This window comes from Mustelus asterias, chromosome 30, assembly GCF_964213995.1.
Source record: "Mustelus asterias chromosome 30, sMusAst1.hap1.1, whole genome shotgun sequence".
In the NCBI taxonomy this organism is placed as follows: Eukaryota; Metazoa; Chordata; class Chondrichthyes; order Carcharhiniformes; family Triakidae; genus Mustelus; species Mustelus asterias.
The window spans coordinates 20,001,204-20,024,096 of NC_135830.1; the positions used below are offsets into that span (position 1 = coordinate 20,001,204).

Sequence of the window (22,893 nt, forward strand, 5' to 3'; positions counted from 1 at the left end):
GTATGTTAGAGGGATTAGCAGAGTAAATATGTGGGATTTCGGGGTAGGGCTTGGGTGGGATTGTGGTCGGTGCAGACTTGAAGGGGCCGAATGGCCTCCTTCCGCACTGTAGCGTTTCTATGACTTCCAGATTCACACCGAAACTGGCAGCGAGGGCGGGATATCAGACCTGCACTGGCTAAAACACTCGAAGCAAGAAGCTTTCAGAAGAAAAGTCAGAAGGAAAAAGGCAACTTTACACATGGTGCGTCACCTTGTTGTCTATGCGGAGAACAAGTGGGTGAGTGTGGACGTGAATAAGAGATACTCTGAAAACAGATTCCAGCTCAGGTTAGAACCTTGTGTGAATGAGAGAAACGAGCTCGCTGCTGGAAACATGGTTGCAAAGAAATGCGCACTAACGTGTCTCTGAGTGTATCCTACCACCTTCAAAGGTTGATGCACGTGCGCCCCCAGGTCCCTGCACACACTTTACATCAGGCCAGTAAGTCTATATTGTCTGTCCCAATGCCTTCAGCCAAAATCTATCACCTCACAATTCTCGGTATTGAATTCCATCTGCCACCTATTTGCCCATTCTGCCCATCATGTCCGCTACAACTCTCACCAACCTTTACAGATGCACCATAGGAAGCGTCCTTTCTGGTTGTATCACAGCTCGGTGTGGCTCCTGCTCTGCCCAAGACCGCAAGAAACTACAAAGAACAACAAGAACAAAGAACAATACAGCACAGGAACAGGCCCTTCGGCCCTCCAAGCCCGCGCCGCTCCCTGGTCCAGACTAGACCATTCTTTTGTATCCCTCCATTCCCACTCCGTTCATGTGGCTATCTAGATAAGTCTTAAACGTTCCCAGTGTGTCCGCCTCCACCACCTTGCCCGGCAGCGCATTCCAGGCCCCCACCACCCTCTGTGTAAAATACGTCCTTCTGATATCCGTGTTAAACCTACCCCCCCTCACCTTGAACCTATGACCACTCATGAACGTCACCACCGACCTGGGAAAAAGCTTCCCACTGTTCACCCTATGTATGCCTTTCATAATTTTATACACCTCTATTAGGTCACCCCTCATCCTCCGACTTTCCAGTGAGAACAACCCCAGTTTACCCAATCTCTCCTCATAACTAAGCCCTTCCATACCAGGCAACATCCTGGTAAACCTCCACTGCACTCTCTCTAAAGCCTCCACGTCCTTCTGGTAATGTGGCGACCAGAACTGGGCGCAGTATTCCAAATGTGGCCGAACCAACGTTCTATACATCTGTAACATCAGACCCCAACTTTTATACTCGATGCCCCATCCTATAAAAGCAAGCATGCCATATGCCTTATTCACTACCTTCTCCACCTATGACGTCACCTTCAAGGATCTGTGGACTTGCACACCCAGGTCCCTCTGCGTATCTACACCCTTTATGGTTCTGCCATTAATCGTATAGCTCCCCCCTACGTTAGTTCTACCAAAATGCATCACTTCGCATTTATCTGGATTGAACTCCATCTGCCATTTCTTTGCCCAAATTTCCAGCCTATCAATATCCTTCTGTAGCCTCTGACAATGTTCCTTACTATCTGCAAGTCCAGCCATTTTCGTGTCGTCCGCAAACTTACTGATCACCCCAGTTACACCTTCTTCCAGATCGTTTATATAAATCACAAACAGCAGAGGTCCCAATACAGAGCCCTGCGGAACACCACTAGTCACAGGCATCCAGCCGGAAAAAGACCCTTCCACTACCACCCTCCGTCTTCTGTGACCAACAACACCAGGTTAAAGTCCAACAGGTTTATTTGATAGCAAATTTGCTACCAAATAAACCTGTTGGACTTTAACCTGGTGTTGTGAGACTTCTTACTGTGTTTACCCCAGTTCAACGCCGGCATCTCCACATTCTGTGACCAAGCCAGTTCTCCACCCATCTAACCACCTCCCCCTTTATCCCATGAGATCCAACCTTTTGCACCAACCTACCATGAGGGACTTTGTCAAACGCTTTACTAAAGTCCACATAGACGACATCCACGGTCCTTCCCTCGTCAACCATTCTAGTCACTTCTTCAAAAAACTCCACCAGGTTAGTGAGGCATGACCTCCCTCTCACAAAACCATGCTGACTATCGTTAATGAGTTTATTCCTTTCGAAATGCGCATACATCCTATCTCTAAGAATCCTCTCCAACGACTTCCCTACCACGGACGTCAAGCTCACCGGCCTATAAGGGTCATGAACGAAGCCCAGTCCATCACTCAAACCAGCCTCCCATCCATTGACTCTGTCTACACTTCCCGCTGCCTCTGGAAAAGCAGCCAGCATAATTAAGAACCCCACGCACCTCGGACATTCTCTCTTCCACCTTCTTCCATTGGGAAGAAGATACAAAAATCTGAGGACACGTACCAACCGACTTAAGAACAGCTTCTTCCCTGCTGCCATCAGACTTTTGGTTGGAGGAAGGTAACTAGTGGCGTGCCGCAGGGATCGGTACTCGGGCCGCAACTGTTTACCATTGATATAGATGATCTGGAGGAGGGGACGGAGTGTAGGGTAACGAAGTTTGCAGACGACACAAAGATAAGTGGAAAAGTGAATCGTGTGGAGGACGGAGAAGATCTGCAGAGAGATTTGGACAGGCTGAGTGAGTGGGCGAGGATATGGCAAATGGAGTATAACGTTGAGAAATGCGAGGTTATACACTTTGGAGGAAATAATAACAAATGGGATTACTATCTCAATGGAAACAAATTAAAACATGCTACCGTGCAAAGGGACCTGGGGGTCCTTGTGCATGAGACGCAAAAGCCCAGTCTGCAGGTACAACAGGTGATCAAGAAGGCAAATGGGATGTTGGCCTATATTGCGAGGGGGATAGAATATAAAAGCAGGGATGTCTTGATGCACCTGTACAGGGCATTGGTGAGGCCGCAGCTGGAATACTGTGTGCAGTATTGGTCCCCTTATATGAGGAAGGATATATTGGCATTGGAGGGAGTGCAGAGAAGGTTCACCAGGTTGATACCGGAGATGAGGGGTTTGGATTATGAGGAGAGGCTGAGGAGATTGGGTTTGTACTCGTTGGAGTTTAGAAGGATGAGGGGGGATCTTATGGAGACTTATAAGATAATGCGGGGGCTGGATAGGGTGGAGGCGGAGAGATTCTTTCCACTTAGTAAGGAAGTTAAAACTAGAGGACACAGCCTCAAAATAAAGGGGGGTCGGTTTAAGACAGAGTTGAGGAGGAACATCTTCTCCCAGAGGGTGGTGAATCTCTGGAATTCTCTGCCCACTGAGGTGGTGGAGGCTACCTCGCTGAATATGTTTAAAGCGCGGATGGATGGATTCCTGATCGGTAAAGGAATTAAGGGTTATGGGGATCAGGCGGGTAAGTGGTACTGATCCACGTCAGATCAGCCATGATCTTATTGAATGGCGGGGCAGGCTCGAGGGGCTAGATGGCCTACTCCTGCTCCTATTTCTTATGTTCTTATAACCTGCCTACACATGGACTGTGCAGGTAGGTCCATTCAAGAAGGCAGAGCACCACCATCTTTGATTTGATTTGATTTATTATTGTCACATGTATTAGCATATAGTAAAATGTATTATTTCTTGCACATTAAACAAAGCATACCATTCATTGAGAAAGAAATGAGTGCAGAATGTAGTGTTACAGTCATAGCTAGGGTGTAGAGAAAGAACAACTTAATGCAAAATAGGTCCATTCAAAAGTCTGACGGCAGCAGGGAAGAAGCTGTTCTTGAGTTGGTTGGTACGTGACCTCAGACTTTTGTATCTTTTTCCCCACGGAAGAAAAGTGGAAGAGAGAATCCAGGGGCGTGGGGTCCTTAATTATGCTGGCTTCTCAAGGACAACTAGGGATGGGCAATGAATGCTGGCCAGCCAGTGACACACGTCCCATGAATGGATTTAAAAAAAAATTCTGCCTCTCCTCATTCTTTCTTCCAATATCCATCACTGACTGTGAATCACTTTGGGATGTTCTGAGGGTGCGAAAGATTCTTAGTGAACACAGGAACTTTATTTTACAGCTGACTGTAAAATAAACGGTAGCACAGTGGTTAGCACTGCTGCTTCACAGCTCCAGGGTCCCGGGTTCGATTCCCGGCTCGGGTCACTGTCTGTGTGGAGTTTGCACATTCTCCTCGTGTCTGCGTGGCTTTCCTCCGGGTGCTCCGGTTTCCTCCCACAGTCCAAAGATGTGCGGGTTAGGTTGATTGGCCAGGTTAAAAATTGCCCCTTGGAGTCCTGGGATGTGTAGGTTAGAGGGATTAGCGGGTAAATATGTGGGGGTAGGGCCTGGGTAGGATTGTGGTCGGTGCAGACTCGATGGGCCGAATGGCCTCCTTCTGCACTGTAGGGTTTCTATGATTTCTATGACTTGAACTTTGTGCATGATCAGTATGTTATTCTCCTAACTTAAATTGCTGCCAGGCACTCAGTTTAGTGTGACAAAGCCAAAAGACAGGAGTCGACTCAGATTCTCTTAAACAAACTTCCATTTATTTAACACTTTAGGTACCAACCACAAACAGTTGCAAGATGGCGTCGGAGCGTGGCGACTTCTTGCAAGCTGTGCCCAGCATACCTTCTAATTCTATCCTTTACTCTTGTTCTATGCTTCTAAAACTTCATTCTAACTCTTTTAAGTCGATCTTTCTCTATATCCTAGAGATTCTGCAGCCTCTCCTTTCCTGGGAGTGGCACAGTGGTTAGCACTGCTGCCTCGCAGCGCCAGAGACCCTGGTTCGATTCCCAGCTCGGGTCACTGTCTGTGTGGAGTTTTGCATGTGCTCCCTGTACCTGCGTGGGTTTCCTCCGGATGCTCCCGTTTCCTCCCACAGTCCAAAGACGTGCTGGTTAGGTGGATTGGCTTATGCTAAATTCTTCCTCGGTGTAACCCGAACAGGCACCGGAGTGTGGCGGACGAGGGGATTTTCACAGTAACTTCATTGCAGTGTTAATTTAAGCCTACTTGTGACGAATAAATAAACTTTAACTATGTATGGTATGCTTTGTATAACGCACAAGAAACAATATTTTTCACTGTATACTAACACACGTAACAATAATAAATCAAACTCTTACTGAACTTTAACTCTTAACCAAACTAAATTTTTAAAAATTCATTCGTGGGACATGGGCGGCACTGGCTGGCCAGCATTTATTGCCCATCCCTCGTTGCCCTTGAGAAGATGGTGGTGAGCCGCCATCTTGAATCGCTGCAGTCCATGTTCTGTGGGTTGACCCACAATGCCGTTAGGGAGGGAATTCCAGGATTTTGACCCAGCGACTGTGAAGGAACAGCTGATATATTTCCAAGTCGGGATGGTGAGTGGTTTGGAGGGGAACTTACAGGTGGTGGTGTTCCCCATCTATCTGCTGCCCCTTGTCCTTCTAGATGGAAGTGGCCGTGGGTTTGGAAGGTGCTGTCTAAGGATCTTTGGTGAATTGCTGCAGTGCATCTTGTAGATGGTGCACACTGCTGCTACTGAGCGTCGGTGGTGGAGGGAGTGGGTGTTTGTGGATGGGGTGCCAATCAAGCGGGGCTGCTTTGTCCTGGACGGTGTCGAGCTTCTTGAGTGTTGTTGGAGCTGCACCCATCCAGGCAAGTGGGGAGTATTCCTGACTTGTGCCTTGTAGAGAATGCACAAGCTTTGGGGAGTCAGGAGGTGAGTTACCTGCCACAGTATTCCCAGCCTCTGACCTGTTCTTGGACCCACTGTGTCTGTGTGATGAGTAACCCCAAGGGTGTGGGATTCAGTGATGGTAACACCACTGAATGTCAAATCATATCAGATCAAATCAAAGGATGACCAGGGCTGGGAAATGAACTTCAAGGGGTATACAGTATTCAGGAAGGACAGACAAAAAGGAAAAGGCAGTAGAGTTGATTAAAGAGGAAATAAGTGTAATAGTGAAGAAAGATATTAGCTCTGGAATCTTTGTAGAGCAGAGAAACACTAAGGGGCAAGAAACATCAGTGTGGGCTGTATATAGACTCCGCCGGCGGCAGTGGTGAAGTTGGGAATGGAATTAAACAGGGAATTAGAGACACATGCAATAAATTAACATTTGTAATTATGGGCGACTTTAATCTCCATATAGATTGGACAAATCAAATTAGTCGCAATGCTACAGAGGCAGAATTCCTGGAGTGTATGCGGGATAGTTTTTTGGACCAATAGTTTGAGGAACTTGAGAACAGGCCATTCTAGAGTGTGGGAAAATTCTAGAGTCCATTACCAAAGACTTTAGGAATACAGTGGTAGAATCGGACAGTCCGCATGGATTTACAAAATGGAAATCATGCTTGACAAATCTACTGGAACTCTTTCAGCCTCAAAATAAAGGGGGGGTCACAGTTTAGGACAGAGTTGAGGAGGAACCTCTTCTCTCAGAGGGTGGTGAATCTCTGGAATTCTCTACCCACTGAAGTGGTGGAGGCTACCTCGTTGAATGTGTTTAAGTCACGGATAGATGGATTCCTGATCGGTAAGGGAATTAGGGGTTATGGGGATCAGGCGGGTAAGTGGAACTGATCCACTGTCAGATCAGCCATGATCTTATTGAATGGCGGGGCAGGCTCGAGGGGCGAGATGGCCTACTCCTGCTCCTATTTCTTATGTTCTTGGGATGTAACCAGGACAGTAGATGAGGGGGAAGCCAGTGGATGCAGTTTATTTTGACAATAAACTTTCGACCAATTCCCACATAAGAGATTAGCATGTAAAATTTTAAAGCGCATGGGATTTTGGTTACGTGTTGAGATGGACAGAAAACTGGTTGGCAGACAGGAGACAAAAGAGTAGGAATAAATGGGTCATTTTCCCAATGGCAGGAACCGACTGGAAATTTAGCCCGGTGGGCTAGTGGGAGGGAGGGAAAAGCAGCAGAGGCAGCTGCTCAGATGGTCTTAATCCTGGTCACAAAGAAGCTCCATGAACTCCCTGCACTTGGAGGTGAGGATGGAGGAGACAGGGGAGAGGGAGAGTCCTTCAGAAGGAACATAGAATCCCGACAGTGCAGAAAGAGGCCATTCGGCCCATCGAGTCTGCACCGACCACAATCCCACCCAGGCCCTATCCACATATTCCTACATATTTACCCACTAATCCCCCGACACTAAATGCAATTTTAGCAAGGCCAATTACCTAACTTAGAATCATAGAAACCCTACAGTACAGAAAGAGGCCATTTGGCCCATCGCGTCTGCACCGACCACAATCCCACCCAGGCCCTACCCCCTTATCCCTACACATTTACCCGCTAATCCACGCATCTCAGGACACTAAGGGGCAATTTTAGCATGGCCAATCAACCAAACCCGCACATCTTTGGACTGTGGGAGGAAACCGGAGCACCCGGAGGAAACCCACGCAGACACGAGGAGAATGTGCAAAACTCCACACAGACAGTGACCCGAGCCGGGAATCGAACCCGGGACCCTGGAGCTGTGAAGCAGCAGTGCTAACCACTGTGCTACCGTGACACGGGGAGAGTGTGCAAACTCCACAATTAATGTTAGAGATATTAAAAAGACTCAATATATTGTGTCTGCAAAACAAAGTTGATTTATTTAGCTTTTATACAGAATAATGATCCTACAACATGGCTGGAGTTTATGAACAGAGGGAGAAACAGACAATATAACATTGCTCAGTCTAAAACATGAGTAACAGCGAAATTCAATCATCGCACACTTTTTTCTTTATTTATTCATCCATGCGATATGGCTAGGTAAGCATTCATTGCCCATCCCTCATTGCCCTTGTGAAAATGGAGGTGAGCCAGCCACTATCTTGAACCACTGTGGTTCATGTGTTGTAAGTACACCCATCGTGGTCAGTGAGAGTTCCAGGATTTTGACCCAGCATCAGGGAAAGAAAGGTGATACAGTTCCATGGGTGGCACAGTGGCAAGCATTGCTGCCTCAACGTTCGATTCCCGGGCTCGGGTCACTGTCTGTGCAAAGCCTGCCCGTTCGACTCCCGGCTCGGGTCACTGTCTGTGTGGAGTCTGCACGTTCTCCCCGTGTCTGCGTGGGGTTTCCTCCGGGTGCTCCGGTTTCCTCCCACAGTCCAAAGATGTGCGGGTTAGGTGGATTGGCCATGCTAAATTGCCTCAGTGTCAGGAGGACTAGCTAGGGTAAATGCATGGAGTTACGGGGGCAGGGCCTGGGTGGGATTGTGGTCGGTGCAGACCCGGTGGGCCAAATGACCTCCTTCTGCACTGTAGGGTTTCTATGATTCTATAAGTCCTGGTTTACCAGGATGCTGCCTGGATTAGAGGGTGTGAACGATAAGAAAATCATAGAAATCATAGAAACCCTACAGTGCAGAAGGAGGCCATTCAGCCCATCGAGTCTGCACTGACCACAATCCCACCCAGGCCCTACCCCCATATCCCTACATATTTTTACCCGCTAATCCCTCTAACCTACGCATCTCAGGAGACTAAGGGGCAATTTTAGCATGGCCAATCAACCTAACCCGCACATCTTTGGACTGTGGGAGGAAACCGGAGCACCCGGAGGAAACCCACGCAGACACGAGAAAAAGGCTGGACATACTCAGGTTGTTTTCTCTGGAGCGGCTGAGGGGGAGACCCAATAGAAGTCTATGAAATTATGAGAGGCGTGGATAGGGGTGACAGTCAGAATCTTTTTTTGCCCCAGAGCCGAAATGTCGAAACGTCTTAAGGTGAGAGGTGGGGGAAAGTTCGAAGGAGATGTGAGGGGCAAGTGTTTTTAAAATAAAAAAACAGAGCGGTAGGTGTGTGGAACACGGGTGATCAACATAGAAGATAGGAGGAGGAGGAGGCCATTTGGTTCTTCGAGCCTGCTCCACCATCTATCACGATCATGGCTCATCGTCCAACTCAAGAGCCTAATCATAGAACATAGAACAGTACAGCACAGAACAGGCCCTTCGGCCCACGATGTTGTGCCGACCTTCATCTGAAACCAAGATCAAGCTATCCCACTCCCTATCATCCTGGTGTGCTCCATGTGCCTATCCAATAACCGCTTAAATGTTCCTAAAGTGTCTGACTCCACTATCACTGCAGGCAGTCCATTCCACACCCCAACCACTCTCTGCGTAAAGAACCTACCTCTGATATCCTTCCTATATCTCCCACCATGAACCCTATAGTTATGCCCCCTTGTAATAGCTCCATCCACCCGAGGAAATAGTCTTTGAACGTTCACTCTATCTGTCCCCTTCATCATTTTATAAACCTCTATTAAGTCTCCCCTCAGCCTCCTCCGCTCCAGAGAGAACAGCCCTAGCTCCCTCAACCTTTCCTCATAAGACCTACAAACCTCCAAACCAGGCAGCATCCTGGTAAATCTCCTCTGCACTCTTTCCAGCGCTTCCACATCCTTCTTATAGCGAGGTGACCAGAACTGCACGCAATATTCCAACGCAATAATCCTGCTTTCTCCCCATAATCTTTGATCCCAGTAGAAACATAGAGGGTAGGAGCAGGGTGGTGCAGACAGATACGATGGGGGCGTTTAGATGAGCACATGAATATGCAAGGAGTAGAAAGGATGTGGACCAAGGGCAGGCAGAAGGGATTAGTTTGATTTGGTGTCATGTTCGGCACATCATTGTGGGCCGAAGGGCCTGTTCCTGTGCTGTACTGTTCCGTGTTAAGTCAGGACGGTGAGGAGTTCAGAGAGGAGCTTGAGGGTGGCGGCGTTCTCAAGCATCCTTATGAACTTGCTGATGTCTCAGCAGGGTGGAAGAGTGAGCGAACCCCTTCTCGCACACGGAGCAGGTGAACGGTTTCTCCCCGGTGTGAACCCGCTGGTGCTCCAGCTGGTTGGACAGCGTGGTGAATCCCTTCCCGCACACGGAGCAGGTGAACGGCCGCTCCCCGGTGTGAATGCGCTGGTGGGTCAGCAGGTTGGCCAGCTGAGTGAAGCCCTTCCCGCAAGCCGAGCAGGTGAAGGGCCTCTCGCCGGTGTGGACGCGCTGGTGCACGGTCAGGTCGGACAGCTGCTTGAAGCCGGTCCCACACCGAGAGCACCGGAACGGCCGCTCGTCCGTGTGGACGCGCTGGTGGCGCATCAGCTCCCCGGAGCTCTTGTAGCACTTGCCGCAGTCCGGGCACTTGAAAGGCCTCTCCTGGCTGTGGACCCGCTGGTGCGCCAACAGGTTACCCGACAGAGTGAACCCCTTGCCGCACTCGGAGCAGGTGAAGGGCCTCTCGCCCGAGTGGCTGCGCCGATGAGATTCCAGCTGAACCGGAAAATTGAACCCTTTCCCGCAGTCTCCGCATTTGCAAGGTTTCTCCTCGGTGTGACTGCGCTTGTGTCGCGACAGGTCTGACGATCGGTTGAATCCTCGCCCGCACAGGGAGCACGTGTACGGTTTCTCCCAACTATGGGCGGTGCCTTTCCCTTCCATGTGCAAAAATCCAGCAATACCCAGGTCACAATGAATGATGTGCGATGTTCAGCTCCACTTTCCTGACTGCAAATCCTCCCCTTAAAGTAAAGTAAAAGCAAAATTCATTGATTAGTGTCACAAGTCAGGCTTACATTAACACTGCAATGAAGTTACTGTGAAAATCCCCCAGTCGCCACACTCCGGCGCCTGTTCGGGTTACACCGAGGGAGAATTTAGCACGGCCCAATGCACCCTAACCCGCACGTCTTTCAGACTGTGGGAGGAAACCGGAGCACCCGGAGGAAACCCACGCAGAAATCATAGAAACCCGACAGTGCGGCAGGAGGCCATTTGGCCCATCGAGTCTGCACCGACCACAATCCCACCCAGGCCCCACCCCCACATATTTACCCGCTAATCCCTCTAACCTACGCATCCCAGGACTCTAAGGGGCAATTTTTAACCTTGGCCAATCAACCTAACCCGCACATCTTTGGACTGTGGGAGGAAACCGGAGCACCCCGGAGGGAAACCCACGCAGACACGAGGAGAATGTGCAAACTCCACACAGACAGTGACCCGAGCCAGGAATCGAACCCGGGACCCTGGAGCTGTGAAGCAGCAGTGCTAACCACTGTGCTGCCCAGATACGGGGAGAATGTGCAAACTCCACACAGACAGTGACCCGAGCCGGGAATCGAACCCGGGACCCTGGAGCTGTGAAGCAGCAGTGCCAACCACTGTGCTACCGTGCTGCCCAGATACGGGGAGAATGTGCAAACTCCACACAGACAGTGACCCGAGCCGGGAATCGAACCCAGGTCCCTGACGCTGTGAAGCAGCAGTGCTAACCACTGTGCCCACCCCTACTGATCATCTGTGAAATTTGAACAAAAAAAAGGGAGTGAGAGAGAACCCACAGAAACAAAAAGGCGGGTTGTGAAATTGAGCTGAATGAATCTGGTCATTTATTTTTAAAGTTTATTCCGAAGTGTCACAAGTCGGCTCACATTAATCATAGATTCCCACAGTACAGAAGGAGGCCATTCGATCCATCATGTCTGCACTGACCACAATCCCAACCAGGCCCTCTTCCCATAACCCCATGCATTTATCCCCACTCGTCCCCCTGACACTAAGGGGCAATTTTAGCACGGCCAATAAACCTAACCAGCACGTCTTTCAGACTGTGGGAGGAAACCGGAGCACCCGGAGGAAACCCACGCAGACACGGGGAGAACGTGCAAACTCCACACAGACAGTGATCCAAGGGGGGGGAATCGAATCCGGGTCCCTAGCACTGTGGGGCAGCAATGCTGACCAGTGTGCCACCTTGCCGTCCCTTGTGGGGACGGCGCTGGGATAAAGTGACCATGAAAACCAAAAAGGCGGCGCGGTGGCACAGTGGTTAGCACCGCTGCCTCACAGCGCCAGGGACCCGGGTTCGATTCCCGGCTCGGGTCACTGTCTGTGCGGAGTCTGCACGTTCGCCCCGTGTCTGCGTGGGTTTCCTCCGGTTTCCTCCCACAGTCTGAAAGACGTGCTGGTTAGGGTGCACTGGCCGTGCTCAATTCTCCCTCAGTGTAACCCGAACAGGCGCCGGAGTGTGGCGACTGGGGGATTTTCACAGTAACTTCATTGCCGTGTTAATGTAAGCCGACTTGTGACACTAACAAATAAACTTTTTTTAAAAACTGCCGGATTGTTGTAAAAACTCGATTAGTTCAGTAAACCCTTCAGTGAAAGCAAATTGGTATCCAGTCTGGACCTGGAATCTAAAGAGTGCCTTTGGTACATTGGTCTTTATAAATCGGAGTATCGAGTATAAAAGTTGGAGTGTTATGGTAAGGTTATATAAGGCATTGGTGAGGCCGAATTTGGAGTATTGTGTACAGTATTGGTCACCTAGTTACAGGAAGGATGTAAATAAGGTTGAAAGAGTGCAGAGAAGGTTCACAAGGATGTTGCCGGGACTTGAGAAGCTGAGTTACAGAGAGAGATTGAATAGGTTGGGACTTTATTCCCTGGAGCGTAGAAGATTGAGGGGAGATTTGATAGAGGTGTATAAGATTTTGATGGGTATAGATAGGGTGAATGCAAGCAGGCTTTTTCCGCTGAGGCTAGGGGAGAAAAAAACCAGAGGGCATGGGTTAAGGGTGAAAGGAGAAAAGTTTAAAGGGAATATTAGGGGGGGCTTCTTCACGCAGAGAGTGGTGGGAGTGTGGAATGAGCTGCCGGATAAAGTGGTAAATGCGGGGTCACTTTTAACATTTAAGAAAAACTTGGACGGGTTCATGGATGAGAGGGGTGTGGAGGGATATGGTCCAAGTGCAGGTCAGTGGGCCTAGGCATAAAACGGTTCGGCACAGACAAGAAGGGCCAAAAGGCCTGTTTCTGAGCTGTAATTTTCTATGGTTCTAAAAGACAGGAAGTGGGATGTAGGAGCAATACTGGATGAAGGAGCGAAATTTATTCATCGACAACTTCATAGAATCATAGAATTCCCACAGTGCAGAAAGAGGCCATTCGGCCCATCGAGTCCACACCATCCACAATCCCACCCAGGCTCTATACCGTAACCCCACGGTTAACCCTGTTAATCCCCTGACACTCAGGGACAATTTAGCATGGTCAATGCACCTAACCTACACATCTTTGGATTGTGGGAGGAAACCGGAGCACCCGGAGGAAACCCACGCAGACACGGGGAGGACGTGCAGATTCCGCACAGACAGTGACCCGAGGCCAGTTGAACCCGGGTCCCTGGCGCTGTGAGGCAGCAGTGCTAACCCCTGTGCTGCCGTGCCGCCCAAAGAACTAAACACTGGCAGAACCCTCAACCTTCACCATGTACAGTGGTCAGAGATGTAGGTGCCCGTGAACACCAACGCCTGTAGGTTCCCCCACCAAAGTAATGCAAAAGTACAGTAAAAGTTTATTTATTAGTCACAAGTAAGCCTTACATTAACACTGCAATGAAGTTACTGTGAAAGTCCCCATGTTGTCTGTCCTGGTCAATGTCCCTAACCAGCACGTTTTTCAGACTGTGGGAGGAAACCGGAGCACCCGGAGGAAACCCACGCAGACACGAGGAGAATGTGCAAACTCAGCACAGACAGTGACACAAGCCAGGATTCGAACCCGGGTCCCTGGCGCTGTGAAGCAGCAGTGCTAACCACTGTGCCACCGTACTGCCCCTGTGTGTCCAAAGATGTGCAGGTTAGGTTGATTGGCAATGCTAAATTGCCCCTTAGTATGAGGGGGACTAGCTAGGGTGAGGGCATGGGGTTATGGGGATAGCGCCCGAGTGAGATTATGGTCGGTGCGGACCCGATGAACCAAATGGCTTCCTTCTGCACCATCAGATTCTATGATTCTCCGGCACCTGTTTGGTTGCAAACTGTCCAAATCCCTGGTACTGGATGAACTGAACTTTGAGGGCAGCACAGTGGCCTGGGTCAGATGCTCTTTCAAAGAATCGGTGCAGATTCGATGGGCCAAATGGCCTTCATCTGCAATGCGGCGATTCTACAGTGCTTAGCACTGCTGCCTCACAGCACCATGGACCCAGGTTCGAATCCTGGCTTGTGTCACTGTCTGTGTGGAGTCTGCACATTCTCCTCGTGTCTGCGTGGGTTTCCTCCGGGCGCTCCGGTTTCCTCCCACAGTCCAAAGATGTGATTAGGTGGATTGGCCATGCTAAATTGCCCCTTAGTGTCAGAGGGACTAACTAGGGAAAATGCATGGGGTCAAGGGGATTGCGCCGGGTGGGATTGTGGTTAGTGCAGACTCGAAGGGCCAAATGGCCTCCTTCTGCACTGTAGATTCTATGGTGATTCTATGTTTCACAGCGCCAGGGACCTGGGTTCGATTCCGGCCTCGGGTCATTGTCTGTGTGGAGTTTGCATGTTCTCTCTGTGTCTGCGTGGGTTTCCTCGGGTTTCCTTCACAGGCCAAAGATGTGTGGGTTAGGTGGATTGGCCATGCTAAATTGCCCCTTAATGTTAGGGGGATTTGCTAGGGTAAATGTATGGGGTTATGGGGATGGGGCCTGGGTGGGATTGTGGTCGGTGTAGACTCAATGGGCTGAATGGCCTCCTTCTGCACTGTAGGGATTCTATTGTGTAACCACTGACCCCCATCCCTCTTCCTGGCAATTGTCCAAGGCTGAACAAGACTGGTCACAATCTTGGTGTCATATTTAGCCCCAGATTCAAACCGCAGAGCATTCAAATAAAATACTCTGAATGCTGGAAATCTGAACACTGCCCATGTCCACCTGGGGAGAGTCAGCTGGTTCACCCCAATCTCAGCTCAACTGCTTCTGAAACTCTCATCCATTCACTCATCACCTCTAACCTTGACTATTCCAATGGATAGAAGCTGCCAGACCTGCTGAGTATTTCTCACAACTTTGGATTTTATTCCACTGGGGGTGGCACGGTGGTTAGCACCGCTGCCTCACAGCACCAGGGACCTGGGTTCGATTCCCGGCCTCGGGTCACTGTCTGTGCTGAGGCTGCACAGAAAAAACTTTTCACTGCATACCAAGACATGTGACAATAGTAAATTAAATCATTTTCCAATCTACTCTATGAACGGTATGCTTTGTCTGTATAGCAGGCAAGAAACAAGACTTCTCACTGTATCCCAATACATGCGACAACAATAAATAAAATCCTTCTCCCCTACGTACTCTATGAACGGTATGGCTTGTCTGTATAGCGTGCAAGAAACAATACTTTTCAGTGTATACTTGCGACAACATTCTTTCTGGTTGCATCACAGCTTGGCATGGCTCCTGCTCTGTCCAAGACTGCAAAGTACAAAAGGTGGTGAAGGAAACCCCAGTCTATCACGCAAACCAGCCTCCCATCCATCGACTCTGTCCACACTTCCCGCTGCCTCGGAAAAGCAGCCAGCATAATCAAGGACCCCCCCCCCACGCACCCCGGGCATTCTCTCTTCCACCTTCTTCCATCAGGAAAAAGATACAAAAGTCTGAGGCCATGTAGCAACCGACCCAAAAGAACAGCTTCTTCCCTGCTGCCGTCAGACTTTTGAATGGACCCTACCTCGCATGAAGCTGATCTTTCTCTACACCCTAGCTATGGCTGTAACACTACATTCTGCACCCTCTCCTTTCCTTCTCTATGAATGGTATGCTTTGTCTGTAAAGCATGCAAGAAACAACACTTTTCACTGTATCCCAATACATGTGACAACAATAAATCAAACACTCTCACTCCTCCCTGGACTGAAATCCAAACCCATCTCACCATCTCTTTCCTCCACTCCCAGTTTTCTCCCTCCCTCTCCTCTGCCTGGGTTCAGTTCTCCAGCTCCAGTCTGCAGACTGACAATAAAACCAATGGCTCTTGTTGGGGCCTCCTTCACTCACCCTGCCTGAGTCCAGTAGCAACAGCCACACTGCGCATGCTCCAGCTCACAATGGGCCTGGTGGTGATTGACAGGCAGCTCCGGACCAATAGGAGGAGGCTCATCCGGGTCATCCGAACTGACCCTCCCCCCTCCCTCCCTCCTCCACGGATCACCGGCCGCCATCTTGGGGGAGGACGCGCGAATCTCGAGGGAGCGGAGCCATCAGGGCCGGCCATCTTGGTGAGGGAAGAAGGGGAGTGGGCAGGCCTTCCCCCCCCAACCCTCCCGCCCCCGGAGGCAGGGCCCGGGTTACCCGGGCAACCGGAGGGCGCCGCCATCTTGAGGTGGTGATTGTCCATCCGGGTGTTTAGTGAAGGGATGGGCAATGAGTTGGAGTTGAGTTTGGAAAGTGTTCAGAGGAAGGTGTGAAATCAGATTGACATCCAGACCTGTGCGAGAACTAGAAACTCACATTCAGTATTAACACTCAGCCCATCAACAACAATCAGCTGGCATTGCAAATGTTAACTCTCATAGAAATCATAGAAACCCTACAGTGCAGAAGGAGGCCATTCGGCCCATCGAGTCTGCACCGACCACAATCCCACCCAGGCCCTACCCCCATATCCCTACATATTTACCCACTAATCCCTCTAACCTACGCATCTCAGGACTCTAAGGGGCAATTTTTAGCATGGTCAATCAACCTAACCCGCACATCTTTGGACTGTGGGGGGAAACCGGAGCACCCGGAGGAAACCCACGCAGACACGGGGAGAATGTGCAAACTCCACACAGACAGTGACCCGAGCCGGGAATCGAACCCAGGTCCCCTGGAGCTGTGAAGCAGCAGTGCGTAACCGCTGTGCTACCGTGCCGCCCCAAATTCTATTCTGTTCTCTGTGTAGGTTTTGGTGGATTGGCCACACTAAATTGCCCCCTTAGTGTCCAAAGATGTGCGGGTTAGGTGGATTGGCCATGCTAAATTGTCCCTTAGTGTCCAAAGATGTGCGGGTTAGGTGGATTGGCCATGCTAAATTGTCCCTTAGTGTCCAAAGATGTGCAGGTTAGGTGGATTGGCCATGCTACATTGTCCCTTAGTGTCCAAAGATGTGGTTAGAGGGATTGGCGGGGTAAATACGTGAGGTTATGAGCTAAACTTTTGAACTATTCGGTGCAGACTCAATGGGCCGAATGGCCTTCTTCTGCACTGTAGGGACACTATTCTATGATTCTACTTCCCACAAGGTGCTCTGCAAGGTTCTGTCCTCAGCCCCTTACGACACTTATGACTGTGTGGCCAAATTCCACCCCAGCTCGATTTTCAAGTTCGTTGATTTGATTTGGTTTATTATTGTTACGTGTATTAGCATACAGTTAAAAGTATTGTTTCTTGTGCGCTATACAGACAAAGCATACCATTCATAGAGAAGGAAAGGAGAGGGTGCAGAATATAGTGTTACAGTCATAGCTAGGGTGTAGAGAAAGATCAACTTAATACGAGGTAGGTCCATTCAAAAGTCTGATGGCAGCAGGGAAGAAGCTGTTCTTGAGTCGGTTGCTACGTGTTCTCAGACATCACCGTAGTGGGTCGGATCTCAAACAATGACGAGATGGAGTACAGGAAAGAGTGAAACTGGTGAGCTTGTGTGACAACAATAATCTGTCCGTCAATGTCATCAGACTTTTAAATGGACCCATCATATCTTAAGTTGATCTTTCTCCACACCATAGTTATGACTGTAACACTACATTCGGCACTCTGTCCAATGTGTGGCAGAGTCTGCAGATCAGACACTGGACTTATCAGCAATCTCAGCACCCATCGAACCAGAGTGGATAAAAGTTATCATAGAATCCCTACAGGGCAGAAGAGGCCATTTGGCCCATCAAGTCTGCAGTGACTCTCAGAAAGAGCTTGCTACCTCGGCCCAATCCTGTGCGCTAACCCCCCTGTAACCGTGCACATTGATCGTGGCTAATCCACCTAACCTGTACATCTTGACACTGAGGGGCAATTTAGCATGGTCAATCCACCAAACCGACACATCTTTAGACTGTGGGAGGAAACCAGCACAGACGGAGGAAACCCACGCTGACACGGGGAGAACGTGCAAGCTGGAATTGAACCTGGGTCCCTGGAACTGTGAGGCAGCAGTGCTAACCACTGTGCCACCATGCCGCCCACTAGCCCGAGCGATATTAAGTGAATTAAGATACCGTCAAAATGCCCTAGTCACCACACTCCGGCGCCTGTTCAGGTTCACTGAGGGAGAATTTAGCACGGCCAGTGCACCTAACCAGCACGTCTTTCGAACAGATTTGGGGGAACAAGAGAGGAAAAAATGTTCCAGAGAAACTAGAATTGTCTGTTCAAAATTTCTATCATTTTCTTACAGTGGTGACTTTTATTTTTACAGAATATTGTTTGGTGCAGATTTGCAAACAGTGAAAAAATATCATGCCTCGATATGTGATGCATATGGTCTAGAATGTCATTGGCCTCAGAGTTTGGGCTGTCTGAGGGAAAGGATTTCAAACATCAGTGTGATTGGAAAAGCACCGAGCCACACAAACACCTGAGTGAGAGCGTTCCATTGAACTGACTGTGAAAAGAGCTTTAATGTGGAGATGCCATCCATGTGAGGACACCATCCACCAGGTACACGGTACCTACTCTTGCAACTCGGCCAACGTTGTCTTCCTGATACGCTGCAGGAAAGGATGTCCCGAGGCATGGTACATTGGGGAGACCATGCAGACGCTACGACAACGGATGAATGAACACCGCTCGACAATCACCAGGCAAGAGTGTTCTCTTCCTGTTGGGGAGCACTTCAGCGGTCACGGGCATTTGGCCTCTGATCTTCGGGTAAGCGTTCTCCAAGGCGGCCTTCATGACACACGACAGCGCAGAGTCGCTGAGCAGAGGCTGATAGCCAAGTTCCGCACACATGAGGACGGCCTCAACCGGGATCTTAGAGTCATAGAGGTTTACTGCGTGGAAACAAGCCCTTCGGCCCAACTTGTCCATGCCGCCTTTTTTTTTGAAACCCCTAAGCTAATCCCAATTGCCCGCATTTGGCCCATATCCCTCTATACCCATTGTACCCATGTAACTGTCTAAATGCTTTTTAAAAGACAAAATTGTACCCGCCTCCACTACCACCTCTGGCAGCTTGTTCCAGACACTCACCATCCTGTGTGTGAAAAGATTGCCCCTCTGGACACTTTTGTATCTCTCCCCTCTCACCTTAAACCTATGCCCTCTAGTTTTAGACTCTCCTACCTTTGGGAAAAGATATTGACTATCTAGCTGATCTGTGCCCCTCATTATTTTATAGACCTCTATAAGGTCACCCCTCAGCCTCCTGCGTTCCAAAGAAAAAAAGTCCCAGTCTATTCAGCCTCTCCTTATAACTCAATCCATCAAGTCCCAGTAGCATCCTAGTAAATCTTTTCTGCACTCTTTCTAGTTTAATAATATCCCTTCTATAATAGGGTGACCAGAATTGCACACAGTATTCTAAGTGTGGCCTTACCAATGTCTTGTACAACTTCAACAAGACATTCCAACTCCAGTATTCAATGTTCTGACCGATGAAACCAAGCATTCCGAATGCCTTCTTCACCACTCTGTCCATCTGTGACTCCACTTTCAAGGAGCTATGAACATGTACCCCGAGATCTCTTTGTTCTGTAACTCTTCCCAATGTCCTACCATTAACTAAGTCCCGCCCTGGTTCAATCTACCAAAATGCATCACCTCGCATTTGTCTAAATTAAACTCCATCTGCCATTCATCAGCCCATTGGCCCAATTGATCAAGATCCCATTGCAATTGAAGATAACTTTCTTCACTGTCCACTATGCCACCAATCTTAGTGTCATCTGCAAACTTACTAACCATGCCCCATTGAAGTCATTGATATATAAAGGTGGCACTATTTGTCATAAGAACATAAGAAATAGGAGCAGGAGTAGGCCATCTAGCCCCTCGAGCCTGCCCCGCTGATCTGAAGTGGATCTGTTCCACTTACCCGCCTGATCCCTACAACCTCTAATTCCCTTACCGATCAGGAATCCATCTATCCGTGATTTAAACATATTCAATGAGGTAGCCTCCACCACTTCAGTCGGCAGAGAATTCCAGAGATTCACCACCCTCCGAGAGAAGAAGTTCCTCCTCAACTCTGTCCTAAACTGACCCCCCTTTATTTTGAGGCTGTGCCCTCTAGTTCTAGTTTCCTTTCTAAGTGGAAAGAATCTCTCCATCTCTACCCTATCCAGCCCCTTCATTATCTTATAGGTCTCTATAAGATCCCCCCTCAGCCTTCTAAATTCCAGCGAGTACAAACCCAATCTGCCCAGTCTCTCCTCATAATCAACACCCCTCACCTCTGGTATCATCCTGGTGAACCTTCTCTGCACTCCCTCCAAGGCCAATATATCCTTCCGCAAATAAGGGGACCAATACTGCACACAGTATTCCAGCTGCGGCCTCACCAATGCCCTGTACAGATGCAGCAAGACATCTCTGCTTTTATATTCTATCCCCCTTGCGATATAGGCCAACGTCCCATTTGCCTTCTTGATCACCTGTTGCACCTGCAGACTGTCAGTGGAGAATTGTATGTGAAGTTGGATCAAAGAAATAAAGGTATTTTATGAAAAAGCAGAACTCACATCTCTTTTACTCCACAGCAATCAAGAGGCTTAAACACGATGCATCTGTAAAGATTAGTGAGAGTCGCTGTGGACATGCCACATTTCCTTAGCTTTGGTGGGTTTTCTTAACTATACGTTGGCGTGGAGGGACCAGGACAAATTGTTGGTGATCTGGACACCCAGAAACTTTACAATGGTTTCATTGGACTTTTAATCAAATTTCAACATTTCATTTAAACTATTAAATATAAAATATTAACCCCAAACACTGGGACGATGTTTCTTATCAGCAGAAACAGACACCAATGAGCATGGTTTGTTCAGTCCTGAATTTTGATTAATAGCAAAATCCAATCTCTATACTTATTTATGCACTCGCTGGTGCCTCTGCTGGCTGGATGACCGAGTAAATCTCTTCCCACACTCGGAGCAGGTGAACGGTCTCTCCCCAGTGTGAATTCGCTGATGTGTCAGCAGGTGGGTTGGCTGAGTGAATCTCTTCCCACACACAGAGCAGGCGAACGGTCTCTCCCCGGTGTGAACTCGCTGGTGTAGAGCGAGTTGAGATGATCGCCTGAACCCAGTTCCGCAGTGAGGGCACCGGAACGGTCTCTCCCCGGTGTGAACATGTCGGTGGCGCATTAGATTTGTGGAACTTTTGTAGCACTTCCCGCAGTCTGGGCATTTGAAAGGTCTCTCGTCAACGTGAACTTGCTGGTGTCTTATTAGGTTGGACGAATCGTTGAATCCCATCCCGCACTCGCAACAGGTGAGTGGTCTCTCCCCGGTGTGAACTCGCTGGTGTCTCAGCAGGTCGGATGACCGGGTGAATCCCTTCCCACACTTGGGGCAGGGGAATGGCCTCTCCCCGGTGTGAATTCGCTGGTGTCTCAGTAGGTCAGTTGATTGAGTGAACCCCTTCCCACACTCAGAGCAGGTGAATGGCCTCTCCCCCGTGTGACTGCGCTGGTGTATTTCCAGATCCGATGGGTAACTGAATCCCTTCCCGCATTCCCCGCATTTCCACGGTTTCTCCCCAGCGTGAACGGTGCTTTTTCCTTCCATGTTCAAAAGATGATGATATTCAGGACCTCATGATTCCTGGGCCTCTTGCCTGGTCTTGATGTGATGTTTGGTTTCCAGTTTCCCCGACTGCAAATCCTCTCCTTCTAACACCCTGTGAAATTGATTTAAAACAGAAAAACGGGTGTGAGAGACAACCCACAGAAACAGGTTGTGAAATTGATCTGAATGAATCTGGTAACTTGTGGGGCCAGCGCTGGGAAAAAGTGACTGTGAAAACTGATGGATTGTTGTAAAAACGCAACTGGTTCACTCGCGTCCTTCAGGGAAGGGAAACTATCACCCAGTCTGGATCTACACAAGACTCTGTAATCTATGGGACGAAAATAAAGGAGGGAGAAAAGGCGGCACGGTAGCACAGTGGTTAGCACTGCTGCTTCACAGCTCCAGGGTCCCGGGGTCGATTCCTGGCTTGGGTCACTGTCTGTGTGGAGTTTGCACGTTCTCCCCCTGTCTGCGTGGGTTTCCTCCGGGTGCTCCGGTTTCCTCCCACAGTCCAAAGATGTGCGAGTTAGGTTGATTGGCCAGGTTAAAAAAATTGCCCCTTAGAGTCCTGGGATGCTTGGGTTAGAGGGATTAGCGGGTAAAATATGTGGGGGGTAGGGCCTGGGTGGGATTGTGGTCGGTGCAGACTCGATGGGCCGAATGGCCTCCTTCTGCACTGTAGGGTTTCTATGATTTCTATGATGATATCTTGTGATGATAGTGAGCTATTGACATGAATAAATATATATGCAATATATGGCAGAGTGGTTAGCACTGCTGCTTCACAGCACCAGGGACCTGGGTTCGATTCCCGGCTTGGGTCACTGTCTGTGCGGAGTCTGCGCGTTCTCCTCGTGTCTGCGTGGGTTTCCTCCAGGTGCTCCGGTTTCCTCCCACAGTCCGAAAGACGTGCTGGTTAGGTGCATTGGCCATGCTAAGTTCTCCCTCGGTGTACCCAAACAGGCGCCGCAGTGTGGTGACTCGGGGATTTTCACAGTTACTTCATTGCAGTGTTAATGTAAGCCTGCCCATGACACTAATAACCAAATTTTTTTTTAAACTATATATATAGCTTTTTCTGTTTAAGGCGAAAATTTAAAATTCAGCTTTTTTCTGCAGGTAGTTGGTATGTCCAGAAAATATTTAGCTCAGATGCTGGGAGAGCAGGATAATTACTCACTTTTGCCATGTCGTGTTCACTAAGATAGAGCTAATGGACTTTTGTTTACAGAAAGAAAAGGTCCCCTGTGATATTTGATTAAAGGGATGGAATGTGTGTTTAGATTGGAAGGGTCATGTCATTATGTGGTTAATGGGAGGAGCTAGGTCTGTCGCAGAGAAACAGCTTTTCAGTT

At 49.1% G+C, this 22,893-nt stretch overlaps 2 protein-coding genes across 2 annotated transcripts in view; one reads left to right on the plus strand and one right to left on the minus strand.

Annotated features, from left to right (window-relative positions):
* Positions 1 to 22,893, plus strand: part of LOC144480947 (uncharacterized) — a 55,725-nt gene that overhangs the window by 12,407 nt on the left and 20,425 nt on the right. The window lies entirely within an intron of this gene.
* Positions 8,483 to 22,893, minus strand: part of LOC144480857 (uncharacterized) — a 29,638-nt gene continuing 15,227 nt past the window's right edge. Inside the window, exons 3-4 of the mRNA XM_078200479.1 lie at positions 20,844 to 21,647; positions 8,483 to 10,334 (exon numbers count right to left, since the gene is read on the minus strand). Coding sequence (XP_078056605.1) covers positions 9,731 to 10,334; positions 20,844 to 21,535 — 1,296 coding nt within the window. The 5' untranslated portion in view covers positions 21,536 to 21,647 and the 3' untranslated portion in view covers positions 8,483 to 9,730. The remainder of the gene's footprint in view (positions 10,335 to 20,843; positions 21,648 to 22,893) is intronic.